At 32.0% G+C, this 23,861-nt stretch overlaps 4 protein-coding genes across 8 annotated transcripts; 2 read left to right on the forward strand and 2 right to left on the reverse strand.

Moving 5' to 3' along the window:
- The first annotated feature begins 7 nt into the window (after positions 1-7).
- On the forward strand, positions 8-1,940 carry Eaf (ELL-associated factor). Its single transcript, XM_083081050.1, has 5 exons — positions 8-307; positions 491-722; positions 812-1,012; positions 1,411-1,664; positions 1,796-1,940. The coding sequence occupies exons 1-5, from the start codon at positions 199-201 to the stop codon at positions 1,894-1,896; spliced, it is 897 nt and encodes a 298-aa protein (XP_082937176.1). The 5' UTR covers positions 8-198; the 3' UTR covers positions 1,897-1,940.
- Positions 1,941-2,251: 311 nt separating this feature from the next.
- Chpf (Chondroitin polymerizing factor) lies at positions 2,252-6,122 on the reverse strand. 4 transcript variants are annotated; one of them, XM_083081038.1, is made up of 7 exons: positions 5,805-6,118; positions 4,891-5,724; positions 4,508-4,815; positions 3,767-4,357; positions 3,365-3,640; positions 3,094-3,277; positions 2,257-2,999 (listed from the first exon to the last, which is right to left on the reverse strand). In XM_083081038.1, the coding sequence occupies exons 2-7, from the start codon at positions 5,534-5,536 to the stop codon at positions 2,698-2,700; spliced, it is 2,307 nt and encodes a 768-aa protein (XP_082937164.1). In that variant the 5' UTR covers positions 5,537-5,724; positions 5,805-6,118; the 3' UTR covers positions 2,257-2,697. The 4 variants fall into 4 exon arrangements, with proteins under 4 accessions (XP_082937147.1, XP_082937138.1, XP_082937155.1 ...); XM_083081021.1 differs by having other exon boundaries at positions 2,252-2,999; positions 3,094-3,640; positions 5,836-6,122; XM_083081012.1 differs by having other exon boundaries at positions 2,252-2,999; positions 3,094-3,640; positions 5,805-6,122.
- Positions 6,123-6,581: 459 nt separating this feature from the next.
- Positions 6,582-20,483, forward strand: LOC145961157 (uncharacterized). 2 transcript variants are annotated; one of them, XM_083081059.1, is made up of 13 exons: positions 6,582-6,857; positions 7,011-16,352; positions 16,577-17,695; positions 17,767-17,901; positions 18,009-18,146; positions 18,252-18,427; positions 18,518-18,668; positions 18,974-19,141; positions 19,219-19,358; positions 19,486-19,647; positions 19,721-19,876; positions 20,003-20,093; positions 20,205-20,483. In XM_083081059.1, exons 1-13 carry the CDS (start codon positions 6,770-6,772, stop codon positions 20,264-20,266), a joined length of 11,928 nt encoding a protein of 3,975 aa, XP_082937185.1. In that variant the 5' UTR covers positions 6,582-6,769; the 3' UTR covers positions 20,267-20,483. The 2 variants fall into 2 exon arrangements, with proteins under 2 accessions (XP_082937185.1, XP_082937189.1); XM_083081063.1 differs by lacking the exons at positions 19,721-19,876; positions 20,003-20,093; positions 20,205-20,483 and having other exon boundaries at positions 18,984-19,141; positions 19,486-19,575.
- Positions 20,484-21,047: 564 nt separating this feature from the next.
- On the reverse strand, positions 21,048-21,739 carry Cox7c (Cytochrome c oxidase subunit 7C). The gene is made up of 3 exons (XM_083081078.1): positions 21,549-21,739; positions 21,310-21,430; positions 21,048-21,163 (listed from the first exon to the last, which is right to left on the reverse strand). The coding sequence occupies exons 1-2, from the start codon at positions 21,654-21,656 to the stop codon at positions 21,317-21,319; spliced, it is 222 nt and encodes a 73-aa protein (XP_082937204.1). The 5' UTR covers positions 21,657-21,739; the 3' UTR covers positions 21,048-21,163; positions 21,310-21,316.
- Positions 21,740-23,861: the final 2,122 nt, after the last annotated feature.

Here is a 23,861-nt window from a genome sequence, read left to right on the forward strand (position 1 = left end):
ACTTCCTGGAAAAAGCAAAATGGTGCTGAAATTCACATCTGTGAATTGACATGTCATTACATATTTATATCGCGTTTAACACTTTCGATTATTTTCAAGGAAAGCCAAGTGACATTCAACAAAGAACGAAGAAAGAGGAATACTGCATCTTAATATCTAGATAGAGTTCATTTATTAAAATAAAAGAAAGATTACAAAATGCAAGGTGTCAGCATGGTCGAGCGACTTGGATTAGGCCCCGAAGTCCGCGAACTCAAACTCGGGCCGAGCTTCACAAGCAACAGTTCGAAGTTTCATACCTTGAAATGTAAGTATAATAATTTCGAAGTGATTAGTTGTCACATATTTTGTTTGAACAATGTCACAAATTAAGAATGTATGTGAACACAGATGAGAATTTTTTTCACATAGCAGAAGGAAAAATAAATATGAATATATTTTCAATAAATATATTTTCAAAATATCAATTGCACATGTGTAATTTTTTCAGATGATTTTAAACCTGCGAGCGTCGAAAATTCAAAAGTGGCTAAAGTCGATGTAGGTTCAGATAATACGATAACAGTCACAGTTCCACATTTAGATGGAGCTGGTGCACCTCAGACTGTGTTCAAAGGTTCTCAAAGGCCTTATAATAAAGAATACGTTCTAATATTTGACAAGACTACGGGAGATATTACATTGGAGAAGCTAACTGCAAATATCCAAGTTAAAAAAACACGGTATGTCTATTATGTTTCTATTATATTATGTCTATTGTATCACATCTTACACTTTATCAAATGTATCATTTTTCTTATATCATTTTCAGAGCGGAACCTAAACGAAATGGTAATAGTAACTCTGTACCTGTTGAGGTTAAAAGAAGCCCTCCATATGGCAGGGCACATGGAAGAACCAAAGTTATCAGTGGGAAAAAGAAGGAACCTCTACTTCAATTACATCCCAAACAGAGTCCACAACAGGCATCACCATATGATAAAAGAAGTCCACCCAGTACATCTACCAATAAGTATGTTTCAAATGTATAAGTATATGAAAATTATCATATAAAACCTTTTATCCTCATTAATCAGATTTCACATTGATATATTTCTGATTAAAAGCATGAATGTTTAAATGCTTGGTTCTTATTTTACTTATAAATATCTTATTGTATAATTGTTTTCTGTATTATATTAAGCATATTAAACAAAATGATATCTAAGTGATAAATAAATTCAACTAATCAAGCGTGCTTTAGAAGATAGATTACATAGAGATATATTTCAATTATATCTGATTGATTTGCTTGCTATTTAAGTTCTTTTATGTAATGTATTATGATACTTGCCTTTTTTTTTTTTTTTTAGATATGTCTAATATTTAAGAAATTATTGAATACCTCTAATTGAATATAATTTTATTCAGTTGTTCACCTGTGCCTGTACCATCAAATGGACAATCAACCTTGGCTAGCTTACCAATGATTGGTTCTGATAATGATGATTTTGTGCTATCGACACCAATGATGCCTCTAACTTCCTCTACACCAGCCATAACTATTTCTGCACCAAATGCAAAATCAACTACCTTAGAAAGTGATTCCAGTTCAAGCAGTTCAAGTTCTGATAGCTCAAGCAGTGATTATGAAACGGAGACTGTTCCAGTGCCAACAACTAATGGTAAATATGTAGTGTAACAAAAAAAATTTCTTTTAATGTTTTTTTATAATTAAGAATTTATTAAAAGTTTATCTGATAAAACTTTCTACATTTTAATTGATATATATAAAAAAATTCTATTTTTGTTTTAGGTTATTTAAATGGTACGACAGCCTCACCTACATTGTTTATGTCAGATAATCTCTTAAATGATGATTTACAGTTATCAGAATCAGAATCTGATAGTGATTAATGGCTTGTCAATAGAATATAGAATAAAATTGTTTAAACAATCAACTTTATTATTTTTGTTTAGCAATACTTTTGCTAATAATATAACAATAATAAGAAATCAAAAAGGGAAAGGAAGAAATCTGAAGGACTTTATCATAATGGATAAAATTGATAAAATCTTTCAGATTTCTTCCTTTCTCTTTCTGATTTCTTATTATAGTTATATTAAATTATATGATATATAGAAAAATTGTGTGAATATTTTTTTTACGAGATATGTCGAAATAAATTTGTTTTTTTATAATAATACATCATTTATTAATAAAGACTGGTAAAATATGTAGAAAAAGTTTATAAAATTTCATATCAGTTCTGATGAAGACAATTTTTAAAATTTTATACACATATATCATAACTTGTAAAAAGTGCAATTATTTTTTTATAGTTCTAAACCATACAACTTTAGATGACATAATGTTTATAAGATATATAAACTAACATTGTATTAATTACAAATATTTATTTCGAATAAAATTATATATGTGCATATAATTTTTATATGTATGTATGTGTATATACATATAAAAATTAAATTAATAAAATATATTTATGTTTATTTATTTCATTTTCACATATAAATTGTGTGAAAAATATATCTAACTGATGTATCGAATTCGTCCTAAAGATTATAGGTATTTGTGAGAATATATCTATTTCTCCTAGTTTTATGTGAAAGTATATATACTGTTTAAATAATATATAAATTAATAAATAGCGGTTCTCTGTTTTATAAAGAATACGTATAGCGATTTCTGTTTTCTTATGCTTGATGATTTTGATAATCTAATATTAATCTAGCTAGTTGACTACGTTTACCCAAATGATTATTTTTTAATTTAAGGCAACTTTTATGAATACTATCGTTGGAAGCATCATCACAATTAACATCTTTGTATTTTATTTTTAACGTCGGTTCTACCGCACGAAATATATGCATATCACTGAAAGATACATACATTTCAAACAGAGAAGTTACAGGACTGTGCTTGGAAAGTTTCAGTAAAATAGCAATATCTTTATCGGATCGTGTTAATGGAATGCTCGTCTCAACTGTTTGCCGCACTGAAATATTTCAATAAAAATATTGGATTTTAATCACATAATAGAATCGACTTTTTTCAAAGTAAATTGACACAAAGATATATAAACTTCATACTTGCGTTGTAATCTTTGATGTAAAATGCGATATTGTTATAGTTTTGTTCATCATATTTCCCATAATTGCTATTGACATCCACCTCATTGGGAGTTGCTTCATCCGCGTAAATTATATCAGGATGAAATTCGATGAATGGAATCGGACTGAATATCTGATAGCGACTGATGGTATTCATACGAACCTGGTAGACACAAATGAATGTACATATATATATATATATATATAACTTATATATAAAATATTTATCAGTATTTATCAGTTTACTAACCCTGTTTAAATAATCTATTTTCAATTTTGTTCTTGTTTCCATGAGAAGAACCAAACTCTCTGAAGAAAACTTCTTTGCGCATAAATCAGTCACGGCAATCCTTAACATTGGATTTAAATCAATGGATGTTACATTGATGGGCAGTCGTATGGAAAGCCAAGTAATTCTCGACTGATCCTTTTTATACTTCTCATTCAGCATTAATATGTATTTTTTTACTTCGTAAAAGACATCGTTTTTGCCTTTCGATGGTGAATCGAAATTGTACAAGAGGACCTATATAAATAATATTGTATGTAAATAATGTAAAATATTAATATTATTTACTATTATCATAACGCATTTATGATACATTATTCATCATTATATTATTAAGAAACTAAAACTTCTATTTAAACTAACCATCATAAGAAAAGTCTTGTATTTTTTTTCCATACAATCTTGTGCATAATGTTCCATAAAATTTAATGCATCTTGCTTTTTGTTCAAATCAATGGTGATAATTATATTAATTCTTGTATTTTCGGTCACATATGGCACGGGTATGATTTCTACTTTTCCTAACGGTTTGCAGACCTCGATTCTCTTTCTTACTTCCTTGCCCGTGGCCACATCGTTAAACGCTACATCAAGTATGTAATCCATTCCTCTGGATGCGTCAAATTTTTGATAACCATTCAGTAGCTTTTTAAAGCTAAGTTTGTTATCATATTTATTTATAATATTATTCGTAACTGTGTTTATCACATAATCTATATCAGATTTTGTATCGCCTCTTAGTTCTTGAATATTAACGAAATCAGTCTCGAAGAAAATATGAGATTCATTGAAATACGACCAACGCAAAATATCAAAACGTCCCAGAGGTCTATTTCCAGGTTGATTTCCAATGGGCCATGATACATTACGTTGATTCGACGGACCTAGATGTGCAGTCACAGATATCACTTTGCGTATATCATTAATCAATTTGTGAATTTTGATGGAATTTATCTGAAAGCAATGCGCATCATGATTATTATGATACAAAGTTATACGTATGTATATCTTAAAAAATTTTTTAATAGATGGATTATATAAATAAATCTTTCTATCAAAATGCCGCCTTGTAATTTATACAGTATATTATTTTAGAAGACTTACTGCAGCAAAATACATATTAAGTTTATAAATAAGCATATGATCATAGATAGGATATATGGATAACGAATTTTGGAATTCATTTTGATCAGTCAATCGAGCAAAATCCTTCTCGAAATTAAATGCTGGTCTCAATTGTGTAAATGTAAAGTTTTGTCCTTGTACTCGATTGCTACAAGGCATAGAAGTGGAATGAAGAATGCAACGACCAACATTAATATCGTCTGAATCTGAATACGCGTTCTTGACGCACCAGTCTAGATTATTTTTTATTTCTTGTATAATAGAATTGCTCAAAAGAATACCAGATTCTGAAAATAATTTTCATTTAAATTACCAAATAATTTATATATATTACATTTAGATTATAAATATATATATTTTACCTAGAGAACAATATGTATCAATTTCGCTTTGAGCACCTATATGAACATTTTGACTCACGCTTATTTTATTTACAAATTCCATCAGACCTCTTGCATTTACATAACTCACATCTTTAATTAGAAAATAATAATCATAGCTCTCTAAATAATTATCAATGATATATTTCATAGCGTGAAAAGGTTTCAAGATGCTTCTCGTATCGGTAAATCCCACTATCCCGGGGAAGGAAACGTTTGGTTTGGTCCCTTCTGGTATGGAGATAAAATAACGAATTTTATCTACTATATGAGCGATTGTTTTGTTCAGTGCTACATCTCTACTGTGAAGATGCTCTCGACTCGTTATAATTCCCACGAATAATTTCTCTCTAATTCCAAGCTCCGTTGAATAGTATCTCGGACGCACAAATGTTTTCTTTGCTTTCTGCACCGATTGTGGTTTACTATCGGTGTTTATTCTTGGCTCATATGGATCTATGTCTTCCAAAGTATTGGAGAAATGATCAAAAGATTCTGCAGCTTCATGTTGCCTATCAATATCGATCGGAATCAATAATAGACTGAAACTTAGGCCCATACATATACCCATTATCAAGTAAGCATTGCTCCAACAGAGCGAATACAAAACTTTAAACAGTGGTCTCATTTTGCTGCATTTAAGAAATTTTCACTCTTTCAAATTTTGTTTCCTTATTGCGTTTAAATTATACTTTCAATAATATTTTTTTTTGCAAAAGAGATTGTTTGTTATCCTCAAACATTTTAATATATGCCTAAGATATGAAAATATTTATATTGCGCTGAAAAGTATAACATTGTGTAGTTTGACTGCACCTGTAAATAAATAAATAATATATTAAAAAGTATCGTATACATATATATAATATATTGTTATACATATATTTATTACTAACATGTATGTGTTCAACAAAATGCTATGATAACCTTAACTTTTCGATGAGATTCGATATTTAAATTCTCTGTGCATTCTTCTAGCTTAATATCTTCGAAATTATTAAATGATAATTATTTACATTACATTCACCGATTTGTTTCTGTAATAGATACGACAAATTCTATTAACTATACGATAGAGAGAGAAAGAACGTACACGTTCCTTCGCGCAGCACGATCTGTCAATCATTTGACATAACACATATATACACGCACACGTGTGTATCGAGTTATACACGTGTCCTTCACGACCAATTCATACATATAAATAATCAAGTGTAAGCAAATTAGTGATCTGACTTTTTTTAGTGACAATCGCAAAGAATTTCTAATAAAACTATATAAAATATTAATTCTTTTTATAAATATACATAAATCTTCTTTATAATTATCATAGTGTTCTGATTTTTTTTAGTGACAATGGCAAAGAATTTCTAATAAAACTATATAAAATATTTTAATTCTTTTTATAAATATATATAAATCTTCTCCTTTATAATTAATGAAATATTGATCATTATAAAATCACAAGTGCGCCTTGCAGTTATGCAATCTGTATATTTCACGTGCATAAGAAGTTGCATAGTTGCAGATGCTTTCGTAATTTTCATGACTGCTATTTCGATAATTGAACAATTGTATGAATATATTAAAAAATGCTATATATATATATGTGTGTGTGTGTTAATACGAATATAAAACGTTTGTCAATTATCGACAAATTGCTCACGTTAATCCTCGCGAAGTTTACGAATTGTTACACACTTCGTATCAATGTAAGCGTTACAAGCATTGCTTTATTATGACAGTACCTTTCATTGTATGCTATTTAATGCTCCATGGAAAATACATGCAAAATAACGGCTAGGATACACACGAATCACGAGCATACGATCGCCTTTAAGAATGCCCGTGATATGACGCTATGCGAATCGTTTTTCTTGTCGTATTTTACATTGCGACTTATGTGGCAGGAATCGCGGATGGTGGTGAAACCACTAATATAATGCCAGGTAATTACTTTACGTATATTAAATTCTTCCCGAATGTTTTCTTTATCAAACGTAGAGATCTTAGCAGTTATATAATATATGATAAACAATACTTTTTCTAGCATTATCGTGCGCGTATGTTTTCCCAGTTTTTCTCTCTTTAAATATTTTTAGGAAACGGCATAAAGCATATTCTCAGACAGAAAAGTGAAGCGATACAAGATGAGATAACCGAGAAACTTATCGATGATAAAATAACTCGAGGGATAAATAAACATAGGGGACAATCGTTATTAATCAACCGAATTGACAGCTTATCGCAAAATCGTAAAATTTTAAATGGCAAGTTAGCAAGGGCCAAGCGAAGTCCCCAAAAAAGGAAGAAACGTGCTAAGAATTCGGATATCGCGCATCATCCGAATGTCTTCCAGAACAATGATGTTGATGATGACATCGATAAGGAAGAGGAGGAGGAAAATTTATCGAAAACACGAGGACTCCCAATCTGGCAAATTTCGGAACCGATGGTTGCTGCAATTGATCTAAATTCTACGACAAATCCAATGATTGTTAAACAAACAGAAATGATTAATCGCTTCTCGTTTAAGAGGCCGCGATCAGGGAATTTAAAGTCTTATCGTGTCTCGAATGAAGCGTCTTCTCTTATCGCTACTGACCGACATCCAAATTCGCACGGATTATTCGATACAAATGTTCCTGATAAAAATTTAGTATTTTCCAAATTCCCAAATTCGAAATCTAATAGAAGAAGCCCCGTTTTCAAAAAACTCGACAAAGTACCACTTTTTGCATATCCTCCTGAAATATCTGTCGACATAGATTCATCAAACTTTAAGCCATCTCGAGGATTTGAATGGCGAGGTAATGGATATCTGAAAGATTTTTCAAATCTGCGTAATAATCAAGAAGATTTACCTGACAGTCATCTAACAGATTCTAATGAAAGATTTCTGTTAGTACCGGTTTCCAAGGATCTGTACGTTTTAAAGAATATCCAAGATAGTCCTAGTGTAAATGGAATGATTATTCCCAAACATAAATTATTAGAAAGAAATAAGAATAAAGGAAATATAACATCGGCTATTCTCTCGTTTAAGGCGCATATGCATCACGACGTGAAAGATGTAGGTAGAGCGTATCTTCATCACAGAGCTTCCAATAATCACTATTTATCTGATTATAATACAAATTATTTATATACTGATCTCGATCCTCGTGTTATCGAAGAAAACAAGGAAGATATAACGCCACTTTCGTATCCGAATTTATTGTATCCAGGTATTGCCCCTCAGACTCCCGATGTAATCGATGTTCCTGAAATACTCGACCATCAAATTCCTCTTCGCGTTCCAGATTATAAACATATATCTTTTGTGGATATTGATTCGGATACTAAAATCGTCCCTTACGATTCAACTACAGCATCAACAGTTCCCTTTTTCGATATGTCAAAGTATGATGTATCCTCGTATCTTAAAGAAAACACAAATGATCAACAATCAAATGTTTTACCCACGAAATTGAATGAATTAAATTCGCGATTAGATAGTGGAAATTATGAAAATTCTCTAGAATATAGCGAGATTAGTATCGAATCGACAACTACGGATTTCCAAAGTACATTTGGCACTTTGGATGTTAATACGGATAAAAGTACAATAAATTTCATAGATGATATTTCGACGCAATACAGATCTGCTTTCGACGCATCAAATCAAGATAATTCCTTATCCAGTCAATTTCTTCTCAATAATATTGAGAATATTTTAAATAATCAAGATACAAATGTAGATTATATAGGATCTGAAATTATAACGTTAAGCGAATATAATGATAAGAAATCAACTTTTAACGATTTCAATTATGACAATAAGTTTATCGATGAAACATTATTTAGTAATTACACTACTATTAAATTGGATTCGTTTCTTAATATTGAAGATCACACAACATCCGTTTTATTACCTTCTGACACTGATGAATGGTCGTTGAAGAAGAAGCAGTCTAATGTAGGAAACCCACGCGCTTTATTAAAGGCAATTGAACCGTTATCCTCAGAGCTGAAAAAATTACTAACCGCTGTGAAATTGGTCAACCAAAGCATTAGCAATGTACAAAACAGACTATGCGATAAGAAAAATATTGTCAGATCAGCGAGAATCGAGCGAGAAAGTGAAGAAAGAAAAGCCACAAATATTGCAGAGTCAATTTATAGCAAGGATGATTTTGATCCCTTTATGAAAAATTTTGATAACCAATCTTTAGACAAGAAGAAGATTAAAATCAAAGGCAAAAATATTGTAGATCGGATAAGTAATGATATAGAATTTAAGAGAAAAACCATTAATAATTATTTTTTAAATAAATTGACGACACCGTTGCGGAAACGTGAAAGCTCGATTAGCAATAATCGAAAAATACTCAATAATCGAAACTTCCTCAAAAAGAGGAAATTGAGTGAGAGCAAGTTTCCCAAATTGGATAATGTTGAGAAGCATAGATTGCCTCGTTGGAAATTTAATAGAAATTTAAAGTCTTTGACAAGAAACTATAAAGTGCAAGCAAAACCGATCCGACAGCTCGTTGAATCGCGATTGAAAAGAGTGATACGTAAAACGACACCCGTTGTAATATCATCGCATCGTTTGCTTAAAAGCAATATATCGAGCAAAAACAATTTTATAAATAGACTCACACAAGATTCTCCAAAAAATAAATCAACTTCTTTGTCAGGATATAATACACTGTCGATATTTTCTGATATTATTGCAGATAAGGATAATCGGATGAATTTCTTATCAAATAATAAACGAGATTTGGCGCGATACAATATAACGACCAAATTATCCAGTGATACAGAAAAGAAATATTCTTCCGTCGATCCGCAATCTTACAGAGAAGTAACGGCTTATCTCGACATACTTCGATTGTTAAACATGACGAAGAAACCTTTTATTGAGTCGCTGATTTCAACTACAGAATCTTTTGCAACTACAGAATTTTTTGCAACTACAGCATCAATCTTGCCTATTGAGTATCCTATTGAGAGATCAACGACTATCGCTTGGAGAACAACAATCGCGTGGGGAAAAGAATCTCCAGAAGTGACCGAGTCGGTTTTATACGAGTATTTAACAGGTACCGATTACGAGTATTATGAACAAAACTATACAGGAATATACGAAGATTACGGGTATGAAGATCGAGGAAATGTTACATCTTGGTACGATTATATGGAAGAAACCACGACCGAGAAGATGGAAATTATTGCAACTACTATCAAATATTCAATATCGACATTTGTCGAAATAATGAAAGATTTCGAAATTACGACTCCTACGAAGAAGAAAATAGATTATGAAGTTGTGGAAACTATATCACTGACAGGATTGTCAGTTACGTTAAGTGCTTTTACGGTAACAATGCCTACTACACAACTTTATACGACAGAACTGCCAATTTTTCCGATCGATACAGAGGTATTTACTACTGAATTTACTATTGAAGAGACAGTCGCAATGCCTATTGAAATAACTGAAACTTCCATTATAATTCCAACGGTAAAATTGACAACCGAATCTGTCATGCTGTTAACACCATTTTTAGAAGGCATGACGGATATTACTTTGAGAATCACAATTCCTACAGTTATTTCGAGAACTTCAATCGAGGAAGCACCCATAATTACTGAAAAAGAAATTGTAGAAAGTACATTGACAACTTTGACGACGGAAATAACACAAAGTTTTCTTACTGAAACAAGTACATCTTTGTTTATAATTTCGACCGTACCATCATTTACAACTGTAGAAACTGCAGAGTTGACAATTCAAATTACAACTCCCACCGTGCCAATTTTAACACCATTGACAGTTATGGAAAAGCTTCGAACTACAACATCGATAGAAAAACCTGCTCCTGTAACTGAAAGAATGATTACAGGTATAAGTTCAACTATAATATCGACCGAATCTACAGCTGTTTTAGGTGAAAATACAACTTGGCAAGCTATAACGAGCAAGATTACATACGTTACGAAGATACAAACGAGAATAGAAGACGTGATTTCGTTTACGACGCAAGCTTTAACGCTTGCAACTCACATTCCGACAAGTACTTCGGAAATAACCGAAGAAACTAGTTTAGTCACCAAAAAAATTAAAATGACGTCTATAGAAAATACTACTACAGAAAGTATGACCACTTTATCAACCACACCATTTGCTCCAACTGCGCAAGTAACTGAAAGTACAACTGAAACATTAATTACCACTAGTGAAATTATAATTACTACGACCACAAGCTCGCCTACGACTTTGGAAAGAACGGAAACGATTTTAAGTACGACAGAGAAAATAACTACTTTAACACCGGAAGAAGAAGAAAGTCCGGTGACACAGATTGAAAAAACTATAACAGCGGAAGAAACGACAACTACAGAGACCCCAACAACTATTGAAACTGTAACGACTACTGAAATCCTAATGATTAGCGAAACTTCAATGTCTAGCACAACTCCAACAACTATCGAAGTTTCATCTACAACGAGCACCGAAACTCTTCTAACAACTATAGAAACTACACTTACAAAACTTCTAACGCCTTCTGAAATTTTAACAATTACCGGTTCTTTGCCTACTGAAAATCGAACAATCACTAAACCTCCAACGACTATCGGAATCTCAACATTAATTCCAACTACCGAAATTCAAACGACTATTAAAACTTTAACAATCACCGAAACAATTGAGAGCACTTCAACGTCTTCGGTAATACCTGTTTCAGTAACTACAATTAAGACAGTTCCAACTACGTTATTGATAACGACAAAACGACCTACTGTTAAAACCACATTTCCAATTACATCATTGAAATTAATGACGACAACATCGGTTGCGAATATAACATTGAGAGAAACGCCAAACACTACGATTTCTAGCACGTTTCTAACCACGATAGTACCTACAACAGCTTCTGTTAAAACCACAGTTCCAATTACATCATTAACGACGACAACGCTATTATCCTTGGTTACGAATACAACGCTAAGCGAAACGCCGTGCACGATTTCCACTACCTTTTTGACAGAAGAGGTCGAGACTTCAACTACAACTTTTTCGATGACATCGACTACAATATCTACAACTAAAATATTGCCGACTACACTATCTACATTAATAACTACTTCGTCATTCTTGAATACAAGTGTCGCAATAAATAGGACATTTTTCACCACAATTTTTACCACGTTTAAAACAGCAACAATCGAGACCACAACTCTTTCGATGATTCCTGTTACTACAACATCTCCGTTTGAAACTACGACGCGTACAGCATTAATTCCATCAATTGTGGAGACAAATACAACGCTGAGCGAAATAACTTTTAGCACATTGTCGACAGAAATGGTCGAAAATACAACTTTGACAACTGTATCGTTAACTGAAATAGTTTCCACAACGAGCTTAATTGAATTAACAACAGAAGAACGTGCCACAACTTGGATCACTACGGAAAGAACCACTATCTTGAAAGCGACAACTCTAATGACGTATCTGCCATTATCGACCACGATGTTTTTTATCGAAACCACCACAGAAACAACTTTATTCGTAATAGAAACGGTTACTGCTACGAGCAGTGAAGAAATTTCAACGATCGAAGAAGTTACCGCTGTTAGTTTTACTACAATAATTGAAGAATCTTCCTCGATTGAAGAGATTATTAATGTTACTTCTACAACTGTAGAAATATCAACACCTACGAAAATCACTTTGACTTCGACGGAAAAAAGTACGATACCTGCAATAGAAACAAGTATCGCGAATACTAGCTTGGCATCGATAGCCATGACGACTGTTTCGCTTTTACCAGAAGCTACCACAGAGACTACAAGTTTGACAACAACTGCCATATTCTTACCAATTACTAAAGAACTAGAGCAAACAACACTCTTAAAAACTGAAATGACTTTTACTCCACCGCCCGAATTTACTCCATCAATATTAATTACCTCGGAAACACCTGCTACTACACCAGAAGTTATTTCTGCATTGCCAAAGACTGTATCGGAGGAAAGAGAATTCACGACGACATTAACAAGTCCATTGATAACGTACACTTTAGAGACTTTTACAACATTATCTATCGAAAGAACAACTGTTTCAACTGTGGCAGCGACTAAAGAAATGCCAGAAGCCGAAACAGAATATTATATAGCAAAGGAACCGTTCTACGAAGAAGAATATGAAGAATATGAGGAATATGATACTGAAATACCAACTGATAAATGGTATTATTATGAAGAGTACGAAACTACGACGAAGATAAAGACGACTATGGTATCGAGCACAGCAAAATATACAAAACTTTTCAAAGAGACGAGTCCGTTTTTTATTGAAGGCACAACATCTTCGTACGAAACGAAAACTTTAGAATTTACAATGCATTCGACAACTTCTACATCGATTTATACTTCGAAAATACCTTATACTGAAGGAGAATTTACTTTGATTTCTGCTCTAGAAACATCTACAATGACTATTATTGAAAATATAACGACGATTGAAGTAGAAACCGAATTTATAACATCCATTACGAGTAAAGAGAAAGAATCGACGACAATGGCACTAACTTTTGGCTCTACCGAAGAATACACTCTTCTTCCTTCGACAATCCTTGAAATTATCACGAAACCGCTTGAATATCTGACGATTCCTGCCAAATATACAGAACCTACATCAAAATTTTTGACGCAGATATGGTACGCGCCAAAATTCACAAAGCCCGAAGAAATTTCGGAGATTGAATTAGAGAAGACTTCAACCTCCGAACGAATTTTTACGGAGACTGAATTTATCGAGGAGAAGTTAATTTCCTTTTTTGTGTCATCAACATTGACGACATTGTCGGAGATAGAAGCTATTGGAATAACAACCGCGAGCATCGCGTTCTCAGAGATGGAAACCGCTATCGAAATCGCTTACGAAGTAACCACTTTGGCGACGACCATGTTAATTACCAAAGAAGAGATTGCTCCGTATACCACAATGTTTATTACCCCAGAAATTGAAACCGAACTTATTACAATGAGAAAAACTACGATTGGGCGAGAAGAAGAAAAGAAACAGTTACAGCAACTACTCGATGATCTCGAACAGCGTGAGAGAGAAGTGGTGGAGAGAGAGGAAAGGCTAAAGGAGAAAGAACGGAAGTGGGAAGAGAAGAAACATGAGGAAATGATGCAGCGTGAAAAGGAAAAAGCAAAGAATATTACAATAATAACTGATACAACTGCGAGCTATGAAACAAGCACAGTTCCTGTTGATACTGTCAGTACACAAAATTTGACTGTTGCTTCTACTGCAAAGATGAAAGTCACGTCTCTTGTTTTCGATACGTCAAGCTTGGCTGAAATTATTACAACTTCAACGGAAACAACGCCACTGTATATCACAGAGGAAGGTATAGATATATTTGCGACATACTTTACAGAAAAGACAAAAGAGGTAACTACACAAGAAATATTTTCAACGTATATTGCAGAAGTAACAGAGGAAACGGCTATACTTTATACTACGGAGGAAAGTACCTCTGTAACTTACGTTACAAAAGAAATATATATTACAAATTATACAACTCTGACGTCATACATCACTGCATCTATTGTAGACATATACAACATCAGTTTAGTTTCCGTCGAAACCACCACTCCTTACACTACCGAAGAAATATATACTACGAGTTATGGAACTATTTACCTGAGTGAACCTTTATTTACCTCGCCTACAATGGTGTTCACCAGCCCGATTACTTTGGCTACTGACGAATTCATTACTTTACCTACGTTTAGAATCAGTTCATATGAAATTGGCGCGACTTCAATACCGATCCCAACTCCTACAAAAGAAAGATATATTACGAGTTGCGTAACCCTTTGTAGTGAATTTCCATTCATTTCGCCTACAATGACGTTAATAGGTCGAATTACAACAGCTATTGGTATCACTATTTTACCTGTACCAGTTACAACTCCTATTTCGTATACGCAAGAAATAATAGACATTTATAGTGAGTTGTTCACTTCATCAGCATCAGAGTTTATTAATACAACTACAGCTTTAGCTATTAGCACAATCATGGAGATAGAATATGATGAAGAGATAGAAAGCCTGAAAGAAAAATTGCGCGAGAAAGAACGCGAATTGAAGGAGAGAGAAAAAATATTGTTGGAAAAAGAGGAAAGATTAGAGAAAGATAAAATACAATTCGAATTGTATATGAAAGAAATCGAGAAAGAAGTAATGCATACATTGATTACATCGTCCGAGGAACCGATTGTGTCGAGTTTATCAACACCTGTGCCACCGACTGAGAAGACTACTGTAAAGACCCAAGTAACAACGCAGATTAAAAAGATATTTGAGAAGAAAGAAAATCAAACTACTACAAAGATGGCAACTTCTCGACATGAGACTACAAGAGTAAAGGATATTGAAGAGAAAGAGCGAACAAGACATGTTCCCGGAAAGACAACAACACAGGTAGAAGAAGAGATTGTGACGAAAAGAATATGTCTCAACGTCTTGGAAAATACGACAATTCCTTTTGTAATTAAGAAGATGTGTCTGCCATATTTACCTGAAAGAAAGAGAGAGCAAAAGTCAGTCGGTCGTTTAAACAGAAAGCTTTTTTCATTTTCAAATACGAGGGAAAATAAAGAATTAAAATTTCAAAATTTTCCGTCAAATTTTCGTTATAGAGGAACAAGAGGAGCGAGAGAAACGACACGCAAAATTGACAATTTGCAATTATCGTATCATGAATGGCTGAGTAACGAAACCACGAAACCGATGCGACATTTTAAAGGTTTCACTAGGATCTATGAAAGAAAGGGAAAATATTTTTTAAGAAAGATTTCTACCGCTATCAATATGCAAGAAAATTCTATCCATAATTTTCAAAGTAAAACTCCTCTATACGAACAACATTATTATCCCTATGAAAGTCTCTTTCAATCAACGGTAACGTTTATGTTAGATAATAAGAAATATGAAAAAAGAAACGCTTTCGTCGATCATAATTTAATTCTTGCAAGAAGAAATAATTTTTCAAATAATGACAAATGTATTGAGAAAAGAAATGTTTTGTCGACAAAGGAAAACACTCGGTCTTGGGCGAGAGAAAATAGAGCTAATATTTCGAGCCAAAAAGTTACGAGTACAATAACAGAGGAAAAGAATTTAGATGAAAAAGAAAATGAATCTTACACGGTGAATGTATTACATCTCAGCTATAATAAAGACAGAGAAACATACGAAGTAATATCTGCTAATCCAAATGAAAATGAGCTAACAGTAACTATGTCTGAATCAAATGAAGACAATAATGTTAATAAATTTGAAGAAGATGATAAAACTACAACACCGTATCATGAACTTGAAGAAAATGATCGACAGGAGGAAGAAGATGATTCTTTCGAGGATATATTAGAAAGTATAACAAAAAGGATCTTGTTCTTTCAAATATCTTTCATTCGTATAGATTTATTTATTTTTATTTGTTATAATATATTTACATATAGTTTATTATGAAATTATAACTTACATTATCTTCATCTTTAGATATTATCATGTTTTTTCTTTTCTTTTTATAATTTAAGATTATAATATGAATTAAAAACATTTTCCTTTTTAACAATTTTAATAATTGTATTGTAGATTACATGAATTATGAGGAACATACAACATCAATACCGATACGCGACGATAAATTTTTAGATAGAAATGATGATGAAAACAAGATAGAAAATAAAACAAAATTATTGGATCAAATGTGGCCTACGGAAAAAAGCACGACATATCATCTCGGTGGCACTAGATTTTGGGAACTCGAAGTTACAGAACCGTCAGCTGTATTGAGTATTCCAACTGATACAAGCAAAGCTATCGATGTATCCGTTTCTAGAACAACGTGTCTCTATGTTGTCTTGAAAAATGAAATAAATATCGACGGAAAAGCGAAACGTAATATACATTACCACAAACGAAACGTTTATAATAAAGAAACCAAGAAATATGATATTTCTATCGAGAAACGAAAAATCGGTCTTAAAAATATAACAAAAGAGAATACGCAAAATTTGCACGAATTGAATCGCTACGAACAGAATTTTGGAGGAAAAAGAAAACTCAATGGTTTTTCGCGGGTCAGCAAAGAGGATTCAATAATAGCGAAAACTCGAAAGTTGTGTAGTGTCAATGGGAATGAATCAAAGCATCGAATAATTAAAGATATCAAAGATAAAACTAAAAAGAAACAATCGGCAAAATCGCAAAAATCACAAAATATTAATCCACACTCTCCAAAAAGTTGCACAGATAGCTGTATCATGAATAAAAAAAATTCGGGCAAAACAATTACTAGCATGACCGCGAATCACCACTCTCAAGTGAAAAGTAACAATAATAAAAGAGAGAATAATAAGAAAATAACGAATAACGATATCACTTCTGATCACAAAAATCGATCAATATGCGTATCACGAGAGGGAAAAAATCATGATTATTTAAATTGTATTTGCGACATCGTGGACGTCATTAAAAACATAAAATCTATATTAAACAGAGTAAGCTTTTCATTGGACGAAATTAAGGTGCTCAATTGCAGCATATATAAAGAGACCCAGGACAAGATAGTGATTTCGATAGATTCCGACGCGGAAGAAACTAGAGAATTTTCACAACCGCATTACAACACCGAATCATTGAAAGGTCAAAAATATATCAAACTGGAAGAGCTGGAAGATGACTTTATGAGCGATTTGGATCTTGGCAATGGTATTTCTTTGCAATTGTCAAACACCAAAATTCCTGATAATATTACGAAAGAATTTAATTCTCTCTTTCAGATCACGATATTATTTCATTGCCCGGTGTTAATCTCAATTTACCTTGTAATCAAGACAGCGACGGTATCACTTGGCTATCGACTATTAGCAGACCGAGTTACATGTGGAAGAGAACCGATGGCATTGCAATTTTCGGTATAGCACATCTGCTTCGAAGTCATTTGCACATTGACTTTGAAAGAAATTGACATTATATATTTTGAAATATATAACAATATCTATAAAATCTTAATTCTTTACAGGTTTTGTGGCTGAAAACGGTGATTTAGAATTGCGAAATGTAAATGCAAAAGATACGGGAAATTACACATGCGTCACGACGTACGTGGGTCCCGAGACTGAAGAGCCTGTAGAAACTACCTACGAAGTTCGTTTGCAAGGTAGATTATTAGTTATTAATTATTGACGAAATTTATTTTATCGAATTAAATTTTCTTCCTAAATTTAAATTAACTTTATCAAATTAAAAAGATAATTTTCTACAGTTGTGACGTTACCGAGATACATTGTACATGGCGAAAATCGTTATTATACGCGATCCTGCGACGAAAGGGATTTGGATATATTAGTAACGTATCTTCCAGTAAAACTAAATAATATTATATGCGAGGCAGATATTTGCAATGCTTATATCTTGACACCATCTTGCTCTCGAAATCAAGTACGTATATACATATTATGTAAGATAAGAATATTATATTTATTCAATATGAATCTCTCAAGTCTAAATTGTGCTATTGCTCTCTTACAGATTACAATAAATATTTTATTATTGCCATCGCATATAGTCAAACTGATGACGATCGATCCCAAACACTGCAATGTCATTTGCCTTAAAGGTATTCAGGACAAACTCTCGCTGATACTGAGTAAAAATTTACAAATCTTCCTTGGAAAAACTAGTTAGTCGATATCTTGCGTCCTTTTACTTTGTCGCAACATATCCTCTATTTTCTTTTGTAACGTGAAAATTAATTTGATGTATCATTATTCAAAATTTTAATTGAAACTCTCTAATGTATTTGTAAACGATTTTTTAATACAAACATAAATCAAATTTTCCGTTTCTTTAAAAAATATCTTATTTGAACATCTTCCAATAAAAAAGATAAAATAATTGATAGATATTTTTATCGCTTTATAGAAAAGAGGAATGTTGCGACTTTAAAATTTACAATAGCATTTCTATAGAGTTCTTTAACTATAGTTATTTTCAGATTACCTCACTATGAGCAGAGATTGGTTCCGATCGATGAAAAGTCCACATTCGCAAGATGGAAAAGAGGAAGGACAAATACATTTGCCGGTAGAACCAGCAATATCGGTCTGTTTTCCAGTTGTCCGGCCGGATATGGTCTTCATGGCACGCATTGCAGTACGTTATATCCGCATGATATCCAACTATAAAAAGAAAATGCTTATATAAATAAATAAATAAAAATATACTTCTAGTTCCTTGTAATATGGATACTTATAGCGAGGATGGAATATCGTACTGTAAAAAATGCCCGCTTGGTACGTATCAGCCTAATCATGGTGCCAGAGTTTGTCGCACGTGCACTGATCCATTGACGAAAGGCTGTCACAATATGGTACACACATCCAACTGATTGCAATTTGCCAAATATAAATTAATATATCTTGCAATGCCACTACTTTAGAATATTAATGTAAAGTGCATTGTATATACATATGTATAAATAAGTAACTCTTCTACAGCTCTGGAGTTCTTTTTCCGCCATAATGATAACTTTGGCAAGTCTCAGCGTGATGCTATCAATATTCTTGCTATTCCTATGGATAATCTGCTGTGCTAAGAAGAAATTCTGCGTAAAGAAGATAGCTAGTATTATACCTAAGGCAGACACATTTGAACAAGAGGTAAAATTGTACGATTTAAATAAAGAGATTGCGACAGGATAATAGTAGTGAGCGATTTTTTATTAACTTACAGGATCCCATAGAGGAGCAATCGTTAATTAAAGATGTAAGTGAAAATCAAGATCAGCAATGGGATAATGAATACAAAGCTAAGAAAAAAAAGAAAAAGTTTTATCTGAATAAAAAACGTCGAAAACAAAACGAAAGAGGAAAATATGAAAAGATGCGGGTTTGTAAAATCGTAGAAATATATAGAGATAAATTTGTGATTGATAAAAATACCTTATTACTTTATATTTAGCAAAACCGATGATTATTATTGCTTGAGATTAATTTTTGCCTTTGATCACTGCAGATATATGAAGATGAATGGGGATCGCATCGTATAAAGAATACGCCGATCGTTTGTCCAGATTCTTATCGGTCTCATGAAGATTACAACAACTGTAAGCATCTTTCAATATATAAAATATTAATGTATAAAAATGTAATCTTTTGATCTCTCTACTTCATATAAATGTTATATATTTTTATATATGTATGATAAATTTATACAGATTATTCAAAGCAATCGTATCGTAAAGGACCCCGGCTGCCAGAATGTGATTTCGATACATGATAAAAGACGCGATATGTATCACAAAACATGCTACAAATAGCGCGGAATTATGTAATTTAAGAGATAAGTTTGTATAAATATTTTAGACTTTTTTTTTAATTACATCTAAAAAGAAGTATACAATATCCGTCTGGTGTGCACAGATTTACTTCTCTCTCTCTCTGTTAAGGATTAATTATACCTATTAAATAACGCATTATTTATGTCTATTGTATTGAACATATGTTATAAATAAATATTATAGCATACAAATATAAAATATTTCAATATGTTAACTATTGTTAATTCAACTTTGATATTTATATATACTCCTTTTTTTTTCTTGTCATATTTATTTATAAACCATTTTTATTGCTAAAACTATCAGTAACTTTTTTTTAGGAAAAGTATAATTATCTTTATAATTATCAATAGATTTGCTAATATAAAAAAAGATGAAATTAGAGGCATATGTCTAGATTTTTAGTCATGAGATTCATTCAATGAATAAATCTCAAAATAATAGTTTAAAGTAAAATAATTTATAATAAAAAAAATTTTTATTTAGAAATTATATCAATTATACATGCCTCAACAATGATGCAAATAAATTTGTATAATGCAGCACACAATACAAATGCACTTAAATACAACACTTAAATACTTGAGTCTAATGATTTGTATCTGTAAGGTAGTAGAAATTGAATTACTATCATTATTAATTTTGCTGTTGTTAAAATTAAGTTTATAATAAAAATAATGCAATTTTTAAAATAAGCTTGAATTTAACAAACGTCATATATATATTAGAGAATTGTTTTTATTATAAACACATACATTTTCTATTGTAATAATGTTTATATAGCCAAATAATGCTCATGGCATTGGTACTATACTAGTGCGACACAGCCAGATAACCTGAAACAGTATTATTATTATTACATATACATATATTAGTCTCATGTGTTCATCAAAGATTATAATTTTAATGATATTTCTCAATGAAATTCAACGTAATACATCAAAGAAAGTATCGAGTTAGAAGTGACATTCTTGATACGTACCAGAAATTCATTTCAACAACTGATGACGGATTACCAAGAAGGGAATGGAGAATCCACTGCCGCAGAAGAGCATAAAATAGAGCAACAATTTATGCCTGTTTTGTGTGCTAAATGGCATGTTCTGTATGAAAAGATAAAATAATTATCACATATTTACGCAGCAAGCATAAAATATATATATAATATATATACTTCAAATTACATTTCAACGTTATGTAATCGGACAAACTGTCACTTACGTATCCAGGAATACCGTCGTAAGGATTATGATGACCGCCCCTGCGAATTGCGCTCGTCGTAAATCTCCTCACCGCTTGGCGAGTAAACATGCTCATCGGATTGATCATTTTCGACAAAATAATGCGACAGCGAATGTCCTTCCGTGAATCTTGTGAAAGATGGCGTCTCGTCGTCTGCTTCGGCCAGGGTAGCCAACCTAAAGGTGCCTATACATGGCAGCATCAAGCATCGAGCGTCTGCGCAGAAAACCATTACCAGTACCATTGCGCAGGATTCTGAATGAATTAGATTCGAATTTCTACGACGAATAACAAACATGTAAATTACACGAGATAGAAAGAATTAGATATTCTAATATATAATACTTATTAAAATTAATATTTATTAACATTATACATACTACTATTATTAGTAAATTAAATATATTATAAAACATTACATCAATGATATGTTTTAAAATCTAATCAAACATTAAAGAATTAATTTTTTCCCTACTACCCTGGGCCTTCCCTACTATAAATTTCTTTTATATATATTAATCTTTATCAAATTAAATTTAGAATTAATTTATATTTTAATTTTAGATGATAAACAAAGACGGCATAGTCCACGTCTCTCTGAAAAAGAAGCTGAATGTACATACAAAAAACAGAGAGCCTTAGGAGACATAGGGAACAAAACAAGGTATTATATTTTACCATTTATTTAAATTTTATATAATTTATTTTTTAGCCACCTTCCTTTCCTTTTTTTGCCCAGCATCCTTTATTGATTGCTCTTCCATTTGACCATCTTCCCATAATGTCTTCTCTGTATTCTCCTTGTACATCTGCCTTGCTTCTTTATCCTATCTTATTACCATTTTTCTTCTTTCTTCTTCATCCTTTTTTCCTGCCGACTCCTCCTCTCCTTCTTTCAGCTCTATGATCAAAGGCATGTGGTCCGAGTCCACCCTCTCCCCTATTTCCTATTACATCAAGGATCATTTACAATAACATAATCTATAACCCTCTTGGTCCCTCTTGGTCCTGTATATGTAAATTCTCCTTCCTCATCTCCTCTTTGAGTCTCATTTATATATATATTAAACTTTTATTTATATATTAAAATTTTTATTAATTTTTAATATTAATTTTTATATGTTTAGCCAAAAGGAGAATTCAACCACTAAAAACAAAGGAAGTAAAAAAATTATAGGAAAGGAAAACAATGGGAATAAGAAAGAGACAAATAAATAAAACAACAGAAACATACTCAAACGGTGAAACGGATAGATTTTTAGATGTACATTTGCAGTTTATGCAAATATGAGACACCTCACCGTTTTAACCTTCAACGCCACTTCCAATCAAAGAAACATAAAAAAATATGATGGTATCTATAATTACTAATTAATAATTATTAATTAATAACTATATATATATTATATTATTTTCTATCTTATTCCTTAGAGCGTATACAATTTTTCGGCTCTAGTCTAGTCTAGTTCGGTTCGGGAATCGAACCCGGGACTTTTTGGCTTTGTAGGCTAGTGCGCTGCCTACAGTGCCACGCTTCCCTCCATATATAATATAATAAAATAATAAATATATAATAATAAATATAAAATAATGATATATGCAAATTCTTTTTTACAGTCTTGGTTCTAAACAACCAGGTATAGCACTTCAATGCCAAAATGATAAATAATCACTATACTTCTTAATATCTACATATATTAGTAATAGATAGAAAAATAAATTTTGAACAGATTGCTAGCGAGAACACCAATAGTAGTGTCTCGCAATTTTGGAAAAAAATCCATTGCAATCTGGATAAAAAATCCTCAAGTTGTTAATCGTAGGATTCTAGGATCTCGGGAACTATTAACGATCAAAGTCAATTGCAATATTCTGGATATTTTCAAACGTATTGATAAGTTCCATATCCAACCTAATGACTTCAAATATGATTTATTTTCAAGAAATGTAAAAGACTTATTAGATACCTTAAATATCACAGAATATTGTCAATCATTTGAATGTATGGATCCATACAAAATATAAAGAATTCTGAGTGTAAAGGTGCCTCTACATGGCAGCATCAAGCGTCAAGCATCTGCGCAGAAAACCAAACCGGTACCATTGCGCAGATTCAAAACACCATTGCGCAGATTCAAAACGAGTTCGAGTCCAGCTACAAAAATAGTTGTATATTATTATATAATATATAATATATACTTTAATACATGATATATAATTTAATCAATTATAATATTTACCATTAGTAGGATAAGAAGTTTTAGACTGTGAATTAATGATGATCAAATACCA

This window comes from Camponotus vicinus, unplaced genomic scaffold, assembly GCF_025532165.1.
Source record: "Camponotus vicinus isolate PSW18456_S1 unplaced genomic scaffold, iyCamVici1.0 SCAF_1, whole genome shotgun sequence".
In the NCBI taxonomy this organism is placed as follows: Eukaryota; Metazoa; Arthropoda; class Insecta; order Hymenoptera; family Formicidae; genus Camponotus; species Camponotus vicinus.